Here is a 20,528-nt window from a genome sequence, read left to right as displayed (position 1 = left end):
CATTTCCTCTGGTGCACAGCCGGTACCTGGATGGGTCTAGTCCTTCAGTTCAGTTGCAAGTGAATTGATCCAGAGGCAGGTGTGTGTAGGTATCTGAACAGGAACAAAGACAAAACCGTTTCTGTGGCTTGGCCTTATATACCCTCTGTCCCTGCCCATGCTGTCTTGTGGAATGTTACAAGAACTAAAATGGAGTCCAGAGTCACATGGGCCAATCCTGGTAACTCGTCAGGTGTGCCTTTAGTTTCTTCTTGGGCCCCTTGCATCTGTAAAGGTTTAGATGGGTCACTAATCGGGCTATTGTCCTGCCGCCTCTGTCTGGCGTGTGTCTTACACGGCATAGTCTGAAACACAGGTACATCAGATATGTCCATAACGTCCATTACAGACATAACACATGAACATAAGTGTTATCATCTGACGTAGCATATTACAGCCTTTCTAACAGTACCTGGCATGGCAAATCTGACACGGATTATTATGGTTTTGACATATTGATATTAACCAATATGACAAACGCTCTCCCCCGCATCTACCCAGCATGACACCCCCAATGCGAGACCGGTGTAGAAAGGAGTAATCAGAGCTCCTGGATACGCCCCAAGGGCCCCCTTATTCAGACAGCTTGACACCCCCATGCTAAAGTGATGCAGAAATGGGTGTCTCCAGGCAGTGCTGAATGCATCACAGAAACCTTCCCTCTTCAGTTCTTAATGTGCTTCAGGTGTTTTAGAAAGTATCAGGCACATGTTACATTTTTACAGTTTCTGGCATTAACAACAAATTACAAGATTTAACATTGGCATAAATGTTAACAGCAAAATCATGTTCAGTTAAAACAGGTTTTTTCCTTGTAAGGTTCACCATGGAGGTAACGATGTTGTTCAATTTTTTACAAACGGTTGTAAGGGTTCAGTTAGCTCAATAGTGTGTTCTTGGTGCATAATCTATGCTCCCCTTATGTGATTTTGCAAGTTCTCTCTGAACTGTGACACATTCTCCCCCACTGGTTGTTCTGTCACCTCTACGTTACCCTCCCAGGAATCACAAATCAGATTCAAGGGTCCCCTGACCTGCTTCCCATGAAGCAGCCCAAAAGGAGCACATTCTGAAGACTCTTGGGGTACACTCCTGTACACAAACAGCAGATAAGATAAGACACCCCAGCTATTCTGGCATCTGTCCACATACATTTTAGCATGGCCTTCAATGTCCCATTAAATCCTTCTACCAAGCCATTGGTTTCTGTCTGATAAGGGGCAGCTTTCAGATGACTTATTTCACCCCTGTCCCATAGCTGCTCAGACACAACGGACATACAACTGGCACCCCGGTCTGACAAGATTCCCTTGGGAAACTCCCCCCTGCTAAAACAGTAAGCAGAGCTGAGGCCACTATCTCAACCTTAACATCAGATAAAGCCACAGCCTCAGGGTACCTGGTGGCAAAATCCACCCACACCAGAATATACTCCTTCCCATCTCTGGAAGGTTTAGGGAGTGGCCCCCCAATATCCACAGATGCTCTGGCAAACGCCTCCCCAAGAATGGGCAAAGGCTGCAGGGGTACCTTCCTAGGACCCTTCAAACTCCTGTGCGCCTGACACAAATCACAGCTGCAATCACTCCTCACTGTGTCAGACAAGTAAGGCCAATAAAAGTTTTGTTTCAGCCTGTCACAAATTTCCCCTACGCCCAGATGTCCTACAAAGGGAGCATTGTGAGCCAACATTGATGGCAGTTTTTATCATGAGGCTGTTTTTCCCCTGGAGGGAATTCTCTGTATAGCAAGCCCGCATGCATGAAAAATCTGCCTGCTCCCCTTTCTGGGGCTAGGCTTCGGGCCCCCGCTCTGGCCCCTGCTAAAGAAACTGCCTCCTGCTGAGCACTAACAAATTCATTCCGACTTTCACTCAAATTCAGAGCCGGCCCAGGCACATGCAACCCACTTTCAGCTGGCTCTGCCAGAGATGAGTTCTCCCTGCTAACAGCTAGGGGTGGATCTTCCTCCCCCCTGTCAGGCAGGTGATTTGCATTCCCACCCCCCTCCCCACAAACACACACACACACACACCACTAGCTAGCTCAGGAGTTTTCAAAGTCTTAATTGTTATCTGATTCAAGTCTGGGCTTGGTTTTAAAGAGGCATCAACCATTTTCACGAGCCTTTCACAAACAGGGCTCTGATGTTTTTTCATTGCCAATCTCTGACTCCACCTAGCACCAGACGTACCTGAGTCCATTCAGAGGTGAGAGTTTGCCTGCCCCCCCCCCCCTTCTTCCAAGAGATCCATTTCACATCTGTCCTGCTGTGTAACTATAGCTGCCCAATCCTTCCTTTGAAATTGTGACACCATTTGTTCACTTACAGAGCTACCAGCCTGGAGCCATTCAGGTTTTAACATCATCGTCCTTCCCTTATACCAGCCAAGCACAGCCTCTGGGTTACAGGCTGTTTAAGCTTCCTGACAATTTTTACTTCATCTGGAACCTTTTCCAAGGTATCCAAACTGGACCTTTCTAAAACCCAGTCCGTGAATCCATCCACCTGTGAAAAGTTCTGGCCCTTAGAAACTGAACCAAGTCTCTCAACATGTGAACTGTGGCTTGCCACAGACAGTGACTCGTCCTGACCTAACTTCATCACTTTGCGTTCACACCCTGCCATCGCAGAAAACTGCTTGCAAGAGCCATCGGGAGGTTTTATTCCCTCAGGAGCAGTTTTCGGCAACAAGCCGCTCTTCACAGAAACGTCTCTTCCCTCTTCAGCTAGAGGTTGCTCTAAAGAGACCTTTCCCTGAGCCCCCCAGGCTCTTTCTGGGTTTCAGTTAGGTCCGAGACCAAACCCGAGATCACTGGCACCCCGTCAATCAGCACAGGCGGAGAGTCACACCCTGTCTGCTCTTTAGACAGACCCTGGGCGATGAACTCTTTCTCAGCAGAGAACCTGCCTTTCTTACCATCCACACAGTCTGAACTTTTCCCTCCTTTATCCCAGCCCACACGGCTGTTCCCAGACAAGCTTTTGGAGACTGGGGCCACTTCCCCAACAGACACAGGTTTAGGAACACTTCCTTCCTGAGTCTCAGCTGAATCCAGAATTCCCTCTGGTCCAACTGACAAATCCTCCACCAGCATAATCTGAACAGTACTTCCTGCTTGCTTCCCAGACAGTACACTGGGGATCCCCCCCAACAGATAAACTGATTATCTGACAAATGCTTTGAACTTTCCACTCCCCTGCCCCAGCCCCCCCTGGCTGCTTACAGACAAGCTCTGGGAGACAGTTTTTCTTTCAGCAGCTAAACTGCTTTTCTGCACACACAAGCTGCTATTTTTCACAATCCCAAGGCTAGAGACATTCTCTCCCTTGTCACAGCACACCTGGCTGAACACAGACAATTGCTTACATTCATGCACCCCCCTTCACAAATTTCCCCATTGATCACTAGTAGCACAGGAGACTTACATTTATACTCCCTCTGGGACTGGGTGACATTAACCTGGTTATATATATTTACCACATCAGCATTAACACATCAAAATCGCTATAAACCGGAAAGATTTTCTCCCAATCACTGTTAAGATAAGCTGGGCTTCCAGAAAGATACAGATTCTGCTTTTCCAGGATCTGGAGTTGGATTTTGGCTGCTTCTCTCTGTTTTTGATAAACCTTTATTAGTTTCTGATGAGCTTTTTCAGCTATTTCTTCTGCTGCTTGGAGTTCACGTTCGGGAATTCTTGCCTCAGATTCTAGTTTCAGCCTTCTGAGTTCCTCCTCATAGTGCTGACGATTTCTCTCTCACGGCTTGCTGCCAGTCTTTATCAGCTGCTCCCTCTGCGGCAGAGTCAGCTGGGGACCTTGTTTCCAGGTCGTTCTTTCTGAGAAGGTCTCTCATTTTCTGCTTTGAGAATATTCCCTTTAAGAACCAATTTTCTCTCTTTACATAACTGTTTAAGCTGTTTTGCACTCATAGCATCATATGATCTCTGCTCACTCATCTTGACTAACTTTAACCTTTAACACTCCTAATATCAAATTTTCAAATTTGGAATAGCGTGAGGTTCTAATCCAAAACCCAAATGTTCTGGTTCTGTGGATCCTGCTAAGACAACACCACTGTGATCCGTCCGTGCCCAGGGCTGCCACCTGAAAATGCCAGCACTGGTGGATGGCACTGAAGCCAGACTTCCCAACCAGCCACAAACTGCACTTCTGAATCCCCACAGAAGCCAGTACACAAATACACACAGCCCCTTTTACTGCCTTTCAGCTTCTGGCTCCCAAATCAGCACTAGGTCCAGTAAAGAGACCAGTTATTTAAACTCTCTGCTCTTTACTAAAAAGGTTCCCTCTGACCCCAAGGGGTCAGCCACAGCACCAGAGCAATGTAAGTTTGGATCTTACCTAAAATACCACGCTGCCAGCCAATCCTTTAGTAACTAAACTAAAGGTGTATTGTAAAAAGAAAGAAATAAACCATCAGAGAAATGTTAAAGGATTAGAGCAAATCAGACACATACACATGATTGAAAGTCCATATACATCAGGTTTGTAGCAGAATCATAGAATTGGAAGGGACCTCAAGACATCACAGAGTCCAACCCCCTGACAAACTAGAAGTGCTGGGGATTGAACCCACAGCCTTATACATGCAAAGCATGGGCTCAAACCACTGACCTACCTTAAAGGTCAATTATGGACTTGCAGGCTTGTACATTTCCTCTGGTACACATCCAGTACCTGGATGAGTCTTAGTCCTTTGGTTCAGTTGCAAGTGAATTGATGCAGAGGCAGGTGTGTGTCTGTATCTGAACAGGAACAAAGACAAAACCGTTTCTGTGGCTTGGCCTTATAAACCCTCTGTCCCTGCTATGCTGTCTTGTGGAATGTTACAAGAACTAAAATGCAGTCCAGAGTCACATGGGCCAATCCTGGTAACTCATCAGGTGTGCCTTTAGTTTCTTCCTGGGCCCCTTGCATCTGTAAAGGTTTTGATGGGCCATTAAGCAGGCTATTGTCCTGCCGCCTCTGTCTGGAGTGTGTCTTACACGGCATAGTCTGAAACACAGGTACATCAGATATGTCCATAACGTCCATTACAGACATAACACATGAACATAAGTGTTATCATCTGACGTTGCATATTACAGCCTTTCTAACAGTACCTGGCATGGCAAATCTGACACGGATTATTATGGTTTTGACATATTGATGTCAAACAATATAACAAATGCTCTCCCCCCCCATCTACCCAGCATGACAATCATGTCCACCACGTTCCCCACATCCACAGAATCAGTCACCACATCAGAGAAGGCAATCAGGTTGGTCAGGCATGACGTGCCCTGGTGAATCCATGCTGACTGTTCCTGGTCACCTTCCTAGTGCTTCAGAATGGATTCCTTAAGGATCTCCTCCATGATTTTGCCAGGGGCTGAGGTGAGGCTGACGGGTCTCTAGTTCCCCTGACTCCTTCTTTCCTTTTTTGCAGATGGGTGCTAGATTTCCTCTTGTCTGGGACCTCCCCCGATCATCACCAGTTCTCAAAGATAAGGCCAATGGCTCTGCAATCACACCAGCCAACTCCCTCATTGCCCTGGGATGCACTGCATCCGGCCCATGGACTTGTGCATGTCCAGCTTTCCTAAACAGCCCCAAACCTGCTCCTTCACCACTGGGGCTGCTCACCTCCTCCCCATCCTTGGCCTCCTGGGATCCGAGCAACTGAGGAGAGAACCCAGGAGTCCTGACTCCCAGCCCCCCCTCTAATTTTCAGTCTGTGCTGGCCCCAGTGCGGTGCTAGTGGCCCAGCTGCAACAGCAGCAGCAGTGGCTGCAGACCTTGGGCACCAGCCACAGCAACTGCTCCGGGACCTGGGGCAGCGGCGCTACATGCAGCAGCTGGGTGCCCGCGGTCTGGCCCCAGCTACGCCTCACCAAGTTGGGACCCGACGATGACCCCGATGCGTTCCTGATAACGTTTGAATGGGTGGGCACCGCCCCGGGGTGGGACCCTGACCAGTGGGCTATCCTCCTGACCCCGTATCTGACAGGGGCTCCCCAGGCGGCCTACCTGGCCCTGGGCGATGAGGAGGCCCAGGATTATCCAACTGTGAAGGCAGCGATATTAGATGCCCTGGACATAAACCCCCAGACCTTCCTGCGCCAGTTCCAGGAGAAAACCTATGCCCCCGGGGCCCGTCCCCGGGCTGTGGCCCAGGAGCTCCGGGACGCCGGCTGGCGCTCGCTCCAGCCGAAGCAAAACACCGCGCCCGCAGTGGCAGAGCAAGTTGTGCTAGAACAGTTTTTGCACATCTTGCCTGCCCAGAGGAGGACCTGGGTGATGCGACACCGCCCCACCACTCTGACGGGGGCCGTGCGCCTGATGGAGGACTTCCTGGCTGCAGAAAGTCCCGCCGAGCGCACGACCTGTGCACCTGGGTGAATGGGTCCTGAGGGGGCTGCATCGCACCCGCCCGGGCAGACTATCCGGCCCCACCGGAGTCAGGAGCCCAGCCGCAGCCAGCCTCAGATCAGGACGGCCCTTGGACCCACCAGAGGGTCGCGACCGCCGACCACCGACCTGAAAGGCGGACCCCGGGAGGGACCCGGGTGCCCAGGCCCATGCTTTGCCTGTGGCCAAATGGGACACCTACACCGTCAATGTCCAGCCATGGATGGTACCTACAGCATGGTCTATGCCGGAGAAGGACGGGCTTGGGGCCTGACCGGCCCCAAAATGACAATCATGGTCGGCCTAGCCGGGCGATGGTTCGAGGCCCTAGTAGATTCCGGGTGCGGCCAGACCCTCATTCTGTGGGGGCTCATGCCTGAGGACGGGAGGCCTCTGGTCCAGGTCGGCCTCCAGTGCATACCCAACCTTGTCAGTCCCCCTGACCATTGGGCCAGTGACCCGCGTGCTGTCCGTGGGGCTGGTGCCACAGCTTCCTTACCCCGTGATCCTAGGCCAGGACTGGCCCGACTTTGCTGGAGTCCTCCAACGAGCGGGCAGCGCAGAGGACTCAGACGAAGGACCCCTGGGGGCGGAGACCCCAGGAGCCCCGGACCCGCCGGCTGGGGAGGACCAGATACACCCCACCATGGAGAGGACCAAAGAGACGGGGGTGCCAGGGGAAGAGAGGCTGCCGACGGAGGATGGCCCGCCGCCCTCAGAAGACCCAGGGACCGACTTTTGCTGCGACCAGCGGGAGGACCCCACCCTCGGCCGGGCCTATGAGCAACTGGCCAGCGTAGATAGGGTGGTGACCAACCCCCAACAGGCGGCCCAGTGGCCGCGGTTTGAGTTAAGGCGGGACCGGCTCTATCGACTGGAGTGGAACGCCTGGGCTCAGAACCCCCATGCCCAGCTCATGGTGCCACGGGCCCACTGGAAAGCCCACGACATCCCGGCCGCAGGACACCTGGGCCTGGACAAAACTCTGGCCGGAGTCCTCACCCGGTTTTATTGGCTGGGCCTACACCGGGCGGTCCGGGACTACTGTGCCTCCTGCCCCAAATGCCAACAAGTGGCCCCGGCAGGAGTCCCGTGAGCCCCCCTCGTACCCCTCCCCTCGATTGAGACCCCCTTCGAGTGGGAGGCCATAGACCTGGTTGGGCCCTTGGAGCGGAGTGTGGCCGGATTCCGATACCTCCTGGTCCTGATGGACTATGCAACGCACTTCCTGGAGGCCATCCCCTGAAAAACGCCACCGCCTGAACGGTGGCCGGCGAATTAGTCAAAGTGTTCACCCAGGTGGGGCTACCCCAGGAGCTTCTGACGGATCAGGGGACGAACTTCAAATCCCGGCTATTTCGGTAAGTCTGTGCCATCCTCGGTGTCCGGAAGCTCCGGGCCTCGATCTACCACCCTCAGACCGCCTGGTGGAGCATTTCAACCAAACCCTGAAACACAGGCTCAGGAAATTCCCTCCCAAGGACCTGCAGTGGTGGGACCAATTGATCCCACCCTTGCTCTTGGCCATCCAGGAAGTCCCCCAGGCCTCCACTGTTATATGGTTGCCAGCCGAGGGGGATCCTGGACTTCAGGAGAGAACACTGGGAGCAGACCCCATCGCCGGCCAAGGGGATGCTCCAATATGTCCTCGACCACCAGGAACACCTTCGCCAGGCCGGGATGCTTGCCCAGGAAAGCCTCCAGGCCGCCCAGAAAACCCAGGCCCAGACATACAACAAGGGGACGCGGGCCCACTCCTTTGAGCCAGGAGACCAAGTCCTCATTTTACTACCCTTGGCAGAGTCCAAGCTACTGGCCAGATGGCAGGGACCCTACGAGGTCATTAGGCAGTCAGCCCGGTGAACTATGAAATCCGCCAACCCAACCGAAGGAAGAAAAAACAGGTTTATCACCTCAGCCTTTTGAAACCGTGGCGTGAGCAGGAGGGGCTACTGATTAACCCTCAACCCCCGGATCCAGAGCTGGGCCCGCAGATCCCTGAACGGGAGGATCCCGGAGAATCCCGGCTCGGTAAAACCCTAACGGGAGCCCAGAGTCGGCAGGCCAGGCACCTGGTAGAGACCTTCAACACCACATTCACCACGACCCCCGGGAAGACCACCCGGGTATATCATGTTATTGAAACCCACTCTGGGGTGGTTGTGCGGATGGGCATGTGCTCACTCCCCCCCCCGCCACCTACAGGCGGCAGTGGAGGAAGAGCTCCGAGCCATGTTGCGCCTGGGAGTAATCGAGCCCTCAACCAGCGAATGGCGTAGCCCCATTGTACTAGTGCCCAAACCCGACGGGTCCTCTCGCTTTTGCATAGACTTTCAGCGAGTCAACCTTATTTCTAAGTTCAATGCCTACCCCATGCCATGCATCGATGAACTGCTGGACCGACTCGGGGAGGCATGCTGTTTTTCCACCCTTGACCTCATCAAGGGCTATTGGCAGATCCCGCTGGAAGCCTGCTCCTGGGAAAAGACGGCCTTTGCAACACCCAACGGCCTGTACCAGTTCGTCTGGATGCCCTTCGGATGCCATGGGGCCCCGGCAATGTTCCAGAGGCTCATGGACCAGCTCCTAGGGCCACACCTGGCTTACGCCGCCACCTACTTAGACGATGTGGTGGTGTACAGCCAAGACTGGGACGACCACGTGAACCAAGTGGCTGCCGTGCTGCGAACCCTTCGAGACGCGGGTCTAACCGCCACTCCCTGGAAGTGCCGCATCGGGTGGCAGGAGATGACCTACCTGGGGTACACTTTAGGCCAAGGGACCCTGCGACCCCTGATTGGGAAAGTGCAGGCCCGGCACGAATACGCCCAACAGACCACAAAAAAGCAGGTGCGGCAGTTCCTGGGCTTGGCTGACTACTACTGACGGTATGTCCCTGACTTCGCCACCCTGGCCGCATGCCTTACAGACATCCTGCGGCAAGACCAGCCACTCCGAGTCCAGTGGATTCCGGAACAGGACAGGACCTTTGGGGCGCTGAAAGATGCGCTATTCCACGAGCCGGTTCTACAAAGCCCGGACTTCACCCGCCCGTTCGTGGTACAGTCCGACGCCTCGGCCGTTGGACTAGGGGCCGTGCTCACCCAGGACTTTGACGGGGAAGAACATCCCATCGTCTACCTGAGTCACAAGCTTTTTCCGCGAGAGGAACGCTAGGCGACCATTGAGAAAGAGGTGCTGGCCGTGAATTTGGGCGCTCGAGGCTCTACGGTATTATCTCCTGGGGAGCCCCTTCACCGTGATCACGGACCATGCCCCGCTCCGCTGGCTCCAGCAGATGAAGGACACCAACGCCCGGGTGATGCGATGGTACCTCGCCCTGTAGCCCTTCGTGTTTACCATCAAGCACCGCGCCGGGCGGGAACATGCCAACGTATTGGGGAAACGGGGCCGGCCAGCCCCGGAGGCTGGGGGCTGAACTTGAGGGGGGGTTTGTGTACGGAAGCGCCATGGCCTTCCTCGGAGCCTGGGCCCGAGGAAGAGTCGCCACACCCTGGCGGGACAGATCCAGGCCCGCCACGCCAATCTGCCTGGCAACAGAGGGGCGGAGCTAACCCAGGGAAGGGAAGTATAAAAGGCCGGTCTAGGAGCTCACTGGACAGGAAGCTGCTGCCGGAGGCAGACGTGTCCTCCTGCAGGCTGCGGTCTAGACCTGACCCCAACTGAGCCACCACCCCACGGGGTGGAGACCCCAGAACCTGCCTGGCTTGCCAAGCCCCGATGACTGTCCCGGGCCGCCAAGCCTAGCACCTGGACCAAGCCCCGCGAGAATCCAGGGGTGGAACTACCCCCCGAGGCCGGCGCTAACCTGGAGGAGTTGCCTGACGCTGGGAAACCCGGGAGCCCTGTGAGCTGGAGGAGCTGCCGTCTGCTGAGGAGTTCCCGGACTTGCCGTCGATTGATGAGGAGGGACTGGTGGGCCTGCCGTGGGCCGAGTATCCCAGTGACCCCGAGGAAGCAGAGCACCCAGGTACCCGGGGACCAGGGGGAGGAAGTGGCCCAGGGACAGCCCTAGCAAGTGGCTGAGTCAGGGGCCAGACCCCGTCGGTGTGTTACGGCGGGAGCCCCGCTGACTCTGTGGCAAACGCTTTTGCCACTGCTAGGGCCCTGGGCTGGGACACAGCGGAGACGGGGGGGCCTGCGTCCCCCTCCCCCCTGCCCTAACCGCCCCGGGAGGAAACGCCAGCCTCTGCTGCCATAGACTGCTCCCCTGACCCACCCTGCCTGAGTACCGGAGGCAATAAACTGCTCCCCTGCCCCGCCCTGCCTGAGGGTTGGAGGCAATAAACTGCTCCCCTGCCTCGCCCGCCGGAGGACCGCGCAAAGTCTCATGAAAAGGCGTTGATTATTCCCCCTGTAGGAAGGCTCCGAGGAAGGGTCGCCACGTCCTGGCCGGACTGTGCCACTGGCTACACGTGTCCTTCAGCCCCCAAATGAATTTACTTTTGGGGCATTTGCTTTGGCGAGAACACCGGACACCTGCCCCTTTGAGGGGGGTCAAAACCATTTTTTCCCCTGGGTTTTCTGGCCACTGAATGAAAAAAATCAACCTCAGCTCAGCCCGTGGCTCCAGGGCAGCCAGACAGAGCTTGGAGCTTGGAGACGGGGTGGAACTGAGACAGGAGGTCTCCGTGCGCCCCCAGGGAGTCCATCCTGGTGACCTCTGGCTGCCCTGTCTGTGGTTGTTCTAGGGACACCGTCATCGCAGCCTCATGTATTGGACCCTCACTCCCCCTGAGGGGGGCAGGGCGGCGCTGTTCTCCCCATTGTACAGATGGGGAAACTGAGGCACAGAGCAGCTGAGAGGGGGGATGGTTATGCTTTGCAATGCTGAGTGCAGCGATGCCCAAACACCCTTAAAAATCTGGCCCGAGTGATTTTCCCGGGGAGTCAGTGATGGAGCAAGGACTTGACCCATGTCCCAGGCTCATGCTCTGACCCCTGGACCGTCCTGCCTCTCCAGCAGTAGCTTCACCAGGTACAATTAAAGGGGCACCAGCCGGGGGTGTGCAGCGATGCGCAGGATTGCCAGGGCTTGTCTGCACCTGGGGTGAGCTGCAGCGGGCGACACCTGGGGCCGTACACTGGTGGAAGAGTCTCCCGTGGGTGTGGGGGGGCCTGGCCCTGTATCTCATTGCCCCCCTTTGTCTCGCCTCCCCCCCGGACTGACCCTCCCCATTCTGTGTCCGTAGCACACCTCTCTAGCGCGATGGAGATCCCCATGCCGGCCCCCATCTGCCTGATCGAGAACAGCCCTGCTGGGGAGCTGCGGTTGCAGCAGGAGGCGCTGCAGGTGCTGGCGGAGATCCCCCAGCCCGTGGTGGTGGTGGCTGTCGCCGGGCTGTACCGCACCGGCAAGTCCTACCTCATGAACAAACTGGCCGGCAAGAGAACAGGTGAGACGGACGGGGCACCAGGACACCTGGGTTGTCTTCCTTGGCACTGGGAGAGGAGTGGGGCCCAGTGGTTAGATCACGAGGAGCTGGGAGCCAGGACTCCTGGGTTCTGTCACTCTGCGTCTCTCCCAGCTCTGTCCCTCCCTCCCCAGGGTTCTCGCTGGGCTCCACGGTGCAGTCTCACACCAAGGGCATCTGGATGTGGTGCGTGCCCCACCCCCGCCGGGCTGGCCACACCCTGGTGCTGCTGGACACCGAGGGGCTGGGCGACGTGGAGAAGGTGAGTGGGGGGCGATGGAGGGGCTGGTCTCAGGTCTGGGGATCCAGGGAATCCTAAGGGGGCCAGGGACCCCCTGAATGTGGGGTGGGGCTCTAGGCCTGGAGATAGGGGCCCAGAGGTCAGCATTCATCAGTCTACCCTATACCTTAACCCCTATCCCTCCACTCCATCCCTCTGTGGTGGGGTCTGATGGGCCATGTTCCCCCCACCTGACCTGCAGGGGGAGCTCCAGCTCCCTGCCCCATATTCCCCACCACTCTGGCCCTCTGCAGTGGGGCCCGATGCTGACGCCCTGTGACTCCTGCCCCCCACAACAGGGCAACACCAAGAATGACGTGTGGATCTTTGCGCTGGCCGTGCTGCTCAGCAGCACCCTGGTCTACAACAGCAAAGGGACCATCGATCATTACGCCCTGGAGCAGCTGCAGTATCCTGCCCCTGCTGGGAGGGACCCAGGTGTCCAGGAGGTGGGGGCAGCTGGGTGAGGGCTGTGGGTGCTGGGTTCCGGGGGGCGCAGCGTGTCCAGTTCCTTAGCCAGCTCCAGCTACGTGACGGAGCTGACGGAGCGCATCAAAGTGAACGTGGCGGGTGGGGGCAATGGGCAGGAGGAGCAGGATTCGGCCGAGTTCCTGCGGTTCTTCCCGGCCTTCGTGTGGGCCGTGCGGGATTTCTCACTGGATCTGAAGCTGGACGGGCGGCAGATCACCGCGGATGAGTACCTGGAGAATGCCCTGACACGCAGAGAAGGTGCCAACAGTGGGCAGGGTGTGGGTCAGATGGGCCTGGGGGCCTGATCCTGGGGGACAGGAAGGGCACAAGATACCAGGGTAGATAGACCCGGAGGGCTGATCTGGGGGGTGGGATAATGGGCTAGGTGGGCCTGTGGGTCTGTTCTGGGGGGCGGGATACCAGCCTGGCTGGACCGTGGGTATGATGGGGCCAGCAGGGTGGAGCTGGGGTACCAGGCTGGCTGGGTCCGTGGGTCTGACCATGGGGGTCTCTCCCAGGCCAGCCTGAGAAGCTGGATCTGCCCAAGAAGTTCCTGCGCCAGTACTTCCCCTCCCGCAAGTGCTTCGTGTTCGATTGCCCGGCCCAGTGCCGCGACCTGCGCCGGCTGGAGGAGCTGCCCGAGGAGGCGCTGAGCCGCGAGTTCCTGGAGCAGGCGCATGGCTTCTGCCGCCACATCTACCAGCACGCGGGAACCAAAGCCCTCCCGGGAGGCCATGTACTGACAGGCACCAGTGAGTGCGGATCGGGAGCGGCCCTGGGGGGGATCGGGGTGTGTCCCGGGATGGGAGCCTGTTCTGAGGGGCTGGGGCATCGCGGTGCGGGAGAGATGGGATGCGTCCCAGGCTCAGCGTCTGTGCTGCAGGGGCAGGGCAGGTCTAGGGATGCCGGCCAGGCCGGGCAGCAGCCGAGTCGTGGGCTGGGCTCCAGGGCCAGTACTGGCAGGCCATGGCAGAAGCTGGGTGGGGGCTCTGCCCCTGCCCCCCTCTGGCTATGCTGGGCACCCTGGCCCTGACCCCACCCCTCCGGCAGTGCTGGGGAACCTGGCGGTGACCTACGTGGACGCCATCCGCAGCGGGGCGGTGCCCTGCATGGAGAGCGCGGTGCTGGCCCTGGCGCAGATCGAGAACTCGGCGGCGGTGGGGGAGGCCGTGGATGTGTACGAGCAGCAGCTGGCGCGGGGGGCGATGCTGCCCACGGAGACGATGCTGGAGCTGCTGGAGCTGCACGCCCAGTGCGAGCGGGAGGCGCTGCGGGCGTTCATGGCGCGCGCCTTCAAGGACGAGGAGCAGCAATACCAGCGGCAGCTGAAGGTACCAGGGACCCCACCCTGGGGGCACCCCCCACCTGTCCCAGTCTGGGACCAGCCCATAGGGGAATGGGGTGCGGGGCCTGTCCCCTCCGGGGGCGCTGGCTGCTATCTCCTGTCTCTCTGCAGGACAGGCTGGACTCCAAGCGCGATGAGCTGTGCCGCCGGAACGAGCAGGCGTCGTCGGACCGGTGCTCGGCCGTGCTGCAGGAGCTGTCCCAGGAGCTGGAGGAGCAGATCTGCGAGGGGAGCTACTCAGTGCCCGGGGGTTACCAGCGCCTCCTGGACGACCAGCGGGAGATGGAGAAGAGATACTGGCTGAAGCCAGGGAAGGGGATCATGGTGAATTGGCTTAATGGCATTAACTGGGGCTGGGGCCAGGACTCCTGGGTTCTGTCTGGGGTGGTGGCTCTGAGTTGCACACGCTGCCCGCGGGCGCCCTAAGGCGGGGAAGTGCTGATGGTGTTGCTGGATCCTGCTGTAGGGCTGTGGTCCAGACTCTGCCTTGGCTGATGGGATGAGAGGGCAGTGCAGAGGTTCCCGCTGGTCTGGGGTCCCTTGGTATGTGGGGGTAGGATGCAGGTGGGAGGGGCTGTGGGCCCCGGCTCACCCCCTTTCTCCCCGGTTCCCCCAGGCGGCCGAGGTGCTGCAGCAGTTTCTCAAGTCCAAGGAGACGGCGGTCCAGGCCGTCCTGCAGGCAGACCAGAGCCTCACGGACAGACAGAGGGAGATTGAAGGTGACCTCAGAGCTGGGGCCTGTAGTTCTGTGACCTACACGGGCCCATGGATCTGGTGATCCCGTGGCCACGTTGACTCAGCCCCAGAACCCTATGGCCCCATAGACTCGGTGACCCCTGGACCTCTGACATCCCTTGCCCCATGGATCCAGTGACCCTTGGCCCTTACGGCTCCATATATCCCATGACCCCTGGACCCCAAAGATGCTTTGACCCATGGCAGGGCTCTGCAGCCCCATAGGTCTTGTGACACCGTTTAGGCGATCTGTAGCCTCACAGGCCTGGTGATCCCAGCATCCTATAGATCCAGTGCTCCCAGGGCCCCATACACCCACTGCCCCATGGCCACGATGACTCGAGAGCCCCATGGATGTGGTGACCCCAGGGGCAGGGCTCTGTGGCCCCAGAGACCCCTCGCCCTGACCATGTGCCCCCCACAGTGGAGCGGGCGCGGGCCGAGGCGGCCGAGCGGGAGGCCCAGCTGCGCGAGGAGATGCAGGCCAAGACGGAGCAGCTGCTGCAGGACCAGGAGCGCAGTCACCAGGAGCACGTCCAGCAGCTGACGGCCAGGATGGAGGAGGACAGGAAGCAGATGCTGGCTGAGCAGCAGCGTGTGCTGGACCTGAAACTGCAGGTACCTGCCCTGGCCCCCCTGGGGAGCTGGGACTGGGCTGTGTAGAGCGGGCGGGCTGGGAGCCAGAACTCCTGGGTTCTCCCCCAGCTCTGGAAAGGGAGTGGGGTCTAGTGGTTAGAGCAGTGGTGAGCCAGGACTCCTGGGTTCTCTCCCAGCTCTTCCCCCTCCCCCCCGGGTCCCCATGGCTCCGTGTCGGTGGTGCTAACCCTCGGCTCTGTCCCCAGGAGCAGGAGCGGCTGCTGCGGGAGGGGTTCCAGCGGGAAGCGGCGCAGTTGCAGCAGCACATGCAGAAACTGCAGGATGAGATGAGCCGGAGACGGAGACGGCGCCCTGGACCCTGCGTTGTCTGCTGAGGATGGAGACCCAGGAGGACCTGGGGGGGTCGGGTCAGGGCTGGGCTGGCTCCCTCCCACCAGCCTGTCAGAGATGTGGGGGTCTGGCTAGAGCCAACCACTTGGGCTGTTGTACTTCTGGGGTTGGGGGTTTCTGAAATCACACTAAATGCTACTTGATAGAGGAAAGCTGCACGCACCGGTGTGTTATTGTAGGGTCTCATACACACTGCAGCTGCTGCTTGTTCTGGTTTGTTAATGTAGGGTCGCTTGTAAACTCCGGTGCTGCTGTGTGCCATGGTGTGTTATTGGGCCTGGCTCCGGGGAAGGTGGAGGACAGGGCTGTGGAGCAGGTTTGGCAGAGTCCTTGGATGAATCTAATAAAAACATATTTTAACTCCTCTGCCCCGGACTCCTGAGTCCTGGGGGTGGCAGGGTGGGTTTCATGGGGTGGGGTTGGGGAACTCGATCTGAAGGGATTGCTCCCTTCAATTACTTTCTGGTCCACAAAGCCCCCCCATCAGCCCATGGGATGGAGGTCTCCCCCTTCCCCAACCCCAGCCCAGCCCCAGGGGTCCACGTGGACCCCAGGAACCAGGACAGAGCTGGCTTTGTGTGCACAGGACTTTGGCTCTGGGAGGGCAGTGGGGTCTGGTGTTTGGAGCAGGTGATGCTGGGACCAGGACCCCTGGGTTCGTTCCCTGGCTCCTGTACTGTCAGCCTGTGTAATTTTGGGCTAGTCACATCACCTTTCTGTGCCTCAGTTTCCCCCCTGCCTCCCGGGGCTGTGAGGACGAGTGGGTGGTGCTATCTACACACACGGTGTTAATCCGGGGATCTGCTGCCAACAGCCCCGAATCCTCTTTCTGCCCCTATGGCCGTGTAAGTGCCCCCCTGCTCCTAGGGCCTCCACCCTGCCGGTGCTGTAACGGGGCCTCCAGGTGCCTGAGCTCAGGGCTGAAGCGCCCTGGGTGGGGGGAGTGGTGGGACGGCTCCAGATACGTCTGAGCTCTGCTCCCAGCCCGTATCTGGTGTTTGAGCTGGAGCGTGAGTGACAAAGCCCCCGTCCTGTCCCCAGCAAAGCCTCTCCCGGGGTGAGGCCAAGACTGCGTGGAGGGAGGTCCCCCCTCAGGGGATCTGCATCTCACTGGCGCTGCCCTCCTGTGCCAGCTGCCCCAGAGCAATCCAGGGCAGAGCGTGACTCTCCTCCCAGGAGCGGCTCTTCCGTTCCCTCCTCCTTGAAATAAGCGAACGGGGAAGGAAATAAGCCCCTAGAAGCATCTTTCGGAGGGCAGGACGGTGGGGGAGGGGCGGCCTAGAAGCCCAGTGAGAACGGGGACTGGGCCGGCGCCAGGGATATTTTTTTGGCAGTAAATTCCCAGGTGGAGAAGCATCAGGCAGTTCTAGTGGGCGGCAGAGGACTCAGAGAACAGACGGTGCCCACAGGACTTGAGCCATCCCACGTCTTAGCGCCCGTGCACGCTGCCCATGGTGGGCCCAGCCAGCGGTGCAGCGAGCGAGTTACTGAGCCGGGGCAGGGCGTGGTGCCCGCTTGGAGGACAGCCGATCTCCGCCCGAAAACCAGCCATCCTCCCTGCTCGTTGATAACCCCGTTCCCAGGAGTGCCCGGGAGCCAGATTTCCCGCAGCGTTCAGCTGAGCTCTCGTGACCAACACGCGCTCGCGGGGCAGTGTTTGTGCTTTCTCGTCTGTCACCGGGTCGCCCTGGTTCCCCTTGCCTCGCTCCTGCCGGAGCTGGGAGAACGGGGGGGTTGGAAGCCACCGTTGTGTGGTCGCGTTTGTGACACTTTGCTCTTGCTTTAACTCGCCTTTCTCCGCAGCCTTGATTTCCACATCCCTGCGCCGTGTGCTGTTAGGGAACCATTACAGACACATGGGTTACAGATACAGGCTTTAATCCAGGGGTGGGGAACGTCCGGCCCGTGGGCTGTATACGGCCCGTGAAATAATTAGATCCGGCCTGCGTCGGGCTCTTTAAGGCCCACGAGAGCATTTGGTCTGGCCCTGGCAGCGGCGGGGTATTCGGCGGCGGCACGGTTTCACGGCGGCGGCGGGGTTCCGTGGGGGCGGGAAGTGCGCGCCGCCGAAACCCTGCCGCCGTTTGCCCCTTTTCGGCGGCGGGGGACTTCGGCGGCGGTCACTGCCCCACGCAACCCCGCTACCGCCGTGAAACCGCACCGCCGAAAAGGGGGAAATGGCGGCAGGATTTCGGCGGCGGGCACTGCCCCCCCACGGAACCGCACCACCGCTGAATTCTTCCCCCGCCGCCGAATTCTCCCCCGCCGCCAGGGCCACCATCAGGCCCTTGACAGCAAAAAGGTTCCCCACCCCTGCTTTAATCAGATAAAAGCCTGCATCCTCGCATGCAGTTCAATTGAGTCAGGGTCCTTTTCAGCTGAGAGAAAAAGGCTGGACAGACACGCAGATAGGTTCATAGGAAAAGAATCATTTATTCAGCTGAAAGCTTACAGAGAGAGTAAGCGCTGATTCCTTCTTCACTGCAGACTTTTATACCCTAGACATATGAGAGTGGGGCACCCTTATCTCTAAATCAGCTAATGCACACTTCCTGTTTCTTCCAGGTAGTTTTGCTTATATGACATTCCCATGCCTACTTCCTTTCCTTTCCTGTTATTTTCTGCTTACATGACATTTCTATTTTCTAGCTACGTGTCATTTTCATGCATAACTTCCTTTTTCATTGTTACCTATTTCTATACCTTAAGCCAATAATTCTTATTCCCTTACAGTCCCCCTGTCGACCACGGTTCATATTAATATGGCCGTGGGTGAAAATTACATTCTGACCATGACTGAAACAAACCCATACAGCATTGTAAACAACAACAGCCTGATACAACTATCATGATTACAATAAGAAAAATAAAAAACGGATACTTTAGCCAGGAAAGGTCCGGTAACCAAGAGGCAAGCCAATGCCAGACATTCTATTAATCAATTCTATGAGTAATTTTTTTGAGTTTACAATCCCCCATTTTGTACTTCCAGTACAACATAAAAGACTTTGATTCAACAGGGCATAAGCATCTGTGGCCTCCTTTACCAGTTATTATTGGGGAGAGTTATAACAGAATTGAAACAAAATTGTTGCTAAACACACTTAGGTTTGCCTGTGCAACAAATCCATTTTCTGTAGTTCAGGTTTCAGTACTTGTTCTGCTATAGAGTATATTTTCCCACACACCCTCACTCTCATCAAAAGGGAGGTCCAGGCACCTACCCTTCCCGCACACTGACCAGTGGGGCATCGGTCCAGGAGGCCCTGGCTCCAGGTTGGTCCGGTGTCTTATCCACGGGACATGCTACGGGGAGGCAAGGGAGGCGGTTGTCTGTTTGGACAATACTACCCAAAACTACAGGCCTGGTCTTCAAGGAGAGACTAGGATAGGATATGATCAAACATTGTTACAAGGCACAACATTAAGAACTTGTGCAAATGTTCAGGTTACATTACATCAAACGAGATTGACAGGCAGTCAAGGCAGTTAGAATGTAAGGTCTTCTTGTAGGGTTTTGAACTTTCACAGCAAAACAGAAATGTTCATTAGTTGCTGGATTTCTTGGTCATTCTCTTTTTTTTTTTTTTTTTTGTGGTAGAGTCTGCTTACAATGCGAAGCATGAATCCAGTTAGGGTATCTGACCTTGCACAGCGGTATTAGTGGTTAGCAGCACTAAATAGGGTCCTTTCCACTGAGGTTGCAATGCATTTTGTTGTTGGTGGACTCTTACACAAACCCAATCTCCAAGTTAGAGGGAGTAGGACAGTTCTGTTGCAGGTACTGGAAGGTCGTCTTGAACCTGTGAGTAGATACACTTAACACATTTCATCAATAACTTACAATAGTTCAGTATCACATCATTAGTCAAGTGCAGATTCAATTCTTGTGAGTCTGGTGGTGATATCATGGATCTGGCCATAAGGATCTCATGTGGAGATAGTCTGTTTGCTGTTGACAGTATTTCTAATAGACATGAGAGCCATGGGTAAGTCAGTTGGCTACTTTAAGCTGGTTTCTGCACATAGGTTTTGAATGACTTGTTCTGTGAAGTGGGTCCCTTTATCGCTGTCCAGGACGAGGGGTAACCCAAACCTAGGCATAAATTCTTTCAATGCTTTCTTGGTGACAGTTCATGCACGCCAATTTAAACAAATACAACTCAACCAAAACAACCAACAATGGGTGCACTACAATAGACCCCATCCCTGCAGAGGAAGGGGACCATTGAGCAAAAACATTACACCCCTGATATGCAGCAAGCTCCTCCCAGGCTCCAGCAACTCTAATCATTTCCCCACCGGAATGTGAAATCCCAGTAGTCCTGCTCCCAGCATCCTGCCTCGTTTGTTACAGACACGGGGCCACCCCTGCTCCCTGCAACAAGCGACCAGCCATTCCAGACCAACTCAACCCCAGGTTCACTACAAACCCTGCCAGGCTGGCAGCGTGAGCTACACTGTCCCCCTGGAACTCTGGTAGGCAAGATATATGGCCAGTGGTGCACAGAACACTCACATGGCATTTACATTCATTTACAGGGGGTTTGCTAGTACTCCCATCCTCCCAGAATACCTCCTCCCACGATGACACACAAACACGTTGTCCACTGCGTAGAACTTTGGTGGTGTTTAAAACCACACCCCCTGGTATTTAACAGTTTTCTCATTTTTTCTTCAGCCCACTGACTCATAATGCAGGGTAACCCAAAGGATCCTATGGCCAATTTTGGTAAGGGGCTTACCCTTCATAATTCTACCTTCATAGATTGCTGGTGGGCAATTTTTGCAAATACCTATTTTGACATTTAGAGGCACA

At 56.5% G+C, this 20,528-nt stretch overlaps 1 protein-coding gene across 1 annotated transcript; it reads left to right on the top strand.

Annotated features, from left to right (window-relative positions):
- The first annotated feature begins 11,686 nt into the window (after window positions 1–11,686).
- On the top strand, window positions 11,687–16,806 carry LOC137163489 (guanylate-binding protein 1-like). The gene is made up of 10 exons (XM_067563741.1): window positions 11,687–11,873; window positions 12,026–12,153; window positions 12,471–12,580; window positions 12,698–12,909; window positions 13,161–13,394; window positions 13,693–13,973; window positions 14,099–14,311; window positions 14,604–14,706; window positions 15,147–15,340; window positions 15,565–16,806. Exons 1-10 carry the CDS (start codon window positions 11,687–11,689, stop codon window positions 15,691–15,693), a joined length of 1,791 nt encoding a protein of 596 aa, XP_067419842.1. The 3' UTR covers window positions 15,694–16,806.
- The last annotated feature ends 3,722 nt before the right edge of the window (window positions 16,807–20,528 follow it).

Source organism: Emydura macquarii, unplaced genomic scaffold, assembly GCF_026122565.2.
Source record: "Emydura macquarii macquarii isolate MOO-44397 ecotype Brisbane River unplaced genomic scaffold, CSIRO-AGI_Emac_v2 contig_2594, whole genome shotgun sequence".
In the NCBI taxonomy this organism is placed as follows: domain Eukaryota; kingdom Metazoa; phylum Chordata; order Testudines; family Chelidae; genus Emydura; species Emydura macquarii.
The sequence above is the reverse complement of the archived record's forward strand: the minus strand, read 5'-3'. Positions and strand labels throughout refer to the sequence as shown.

Bases quoted from the DNA above. Each gene is read 5' to 3' on its own strand.
- LOC137163489 (XM_067563741.1), top strand. From the start codon at position 11,687: ATGGAGATCCCCATGCCGGCCCCCATCTGCCTGATCGAGAACAGCCCT. The intron at 12,154-12,470 runs GTGAGTGGGGGG...CCCCCACAACAG, and splicing joins GGCTGGGCGACGTGGAGAAG to GGCAACACCAAGAATGACGT. The intron at 13,395-13,692 runs GTGAGTGCGGAT...CCCCTCCGGCAG, and splicing joins CCATGTACTGACAGGCACCA to TGCTGGGGAACCTGGCGGTG.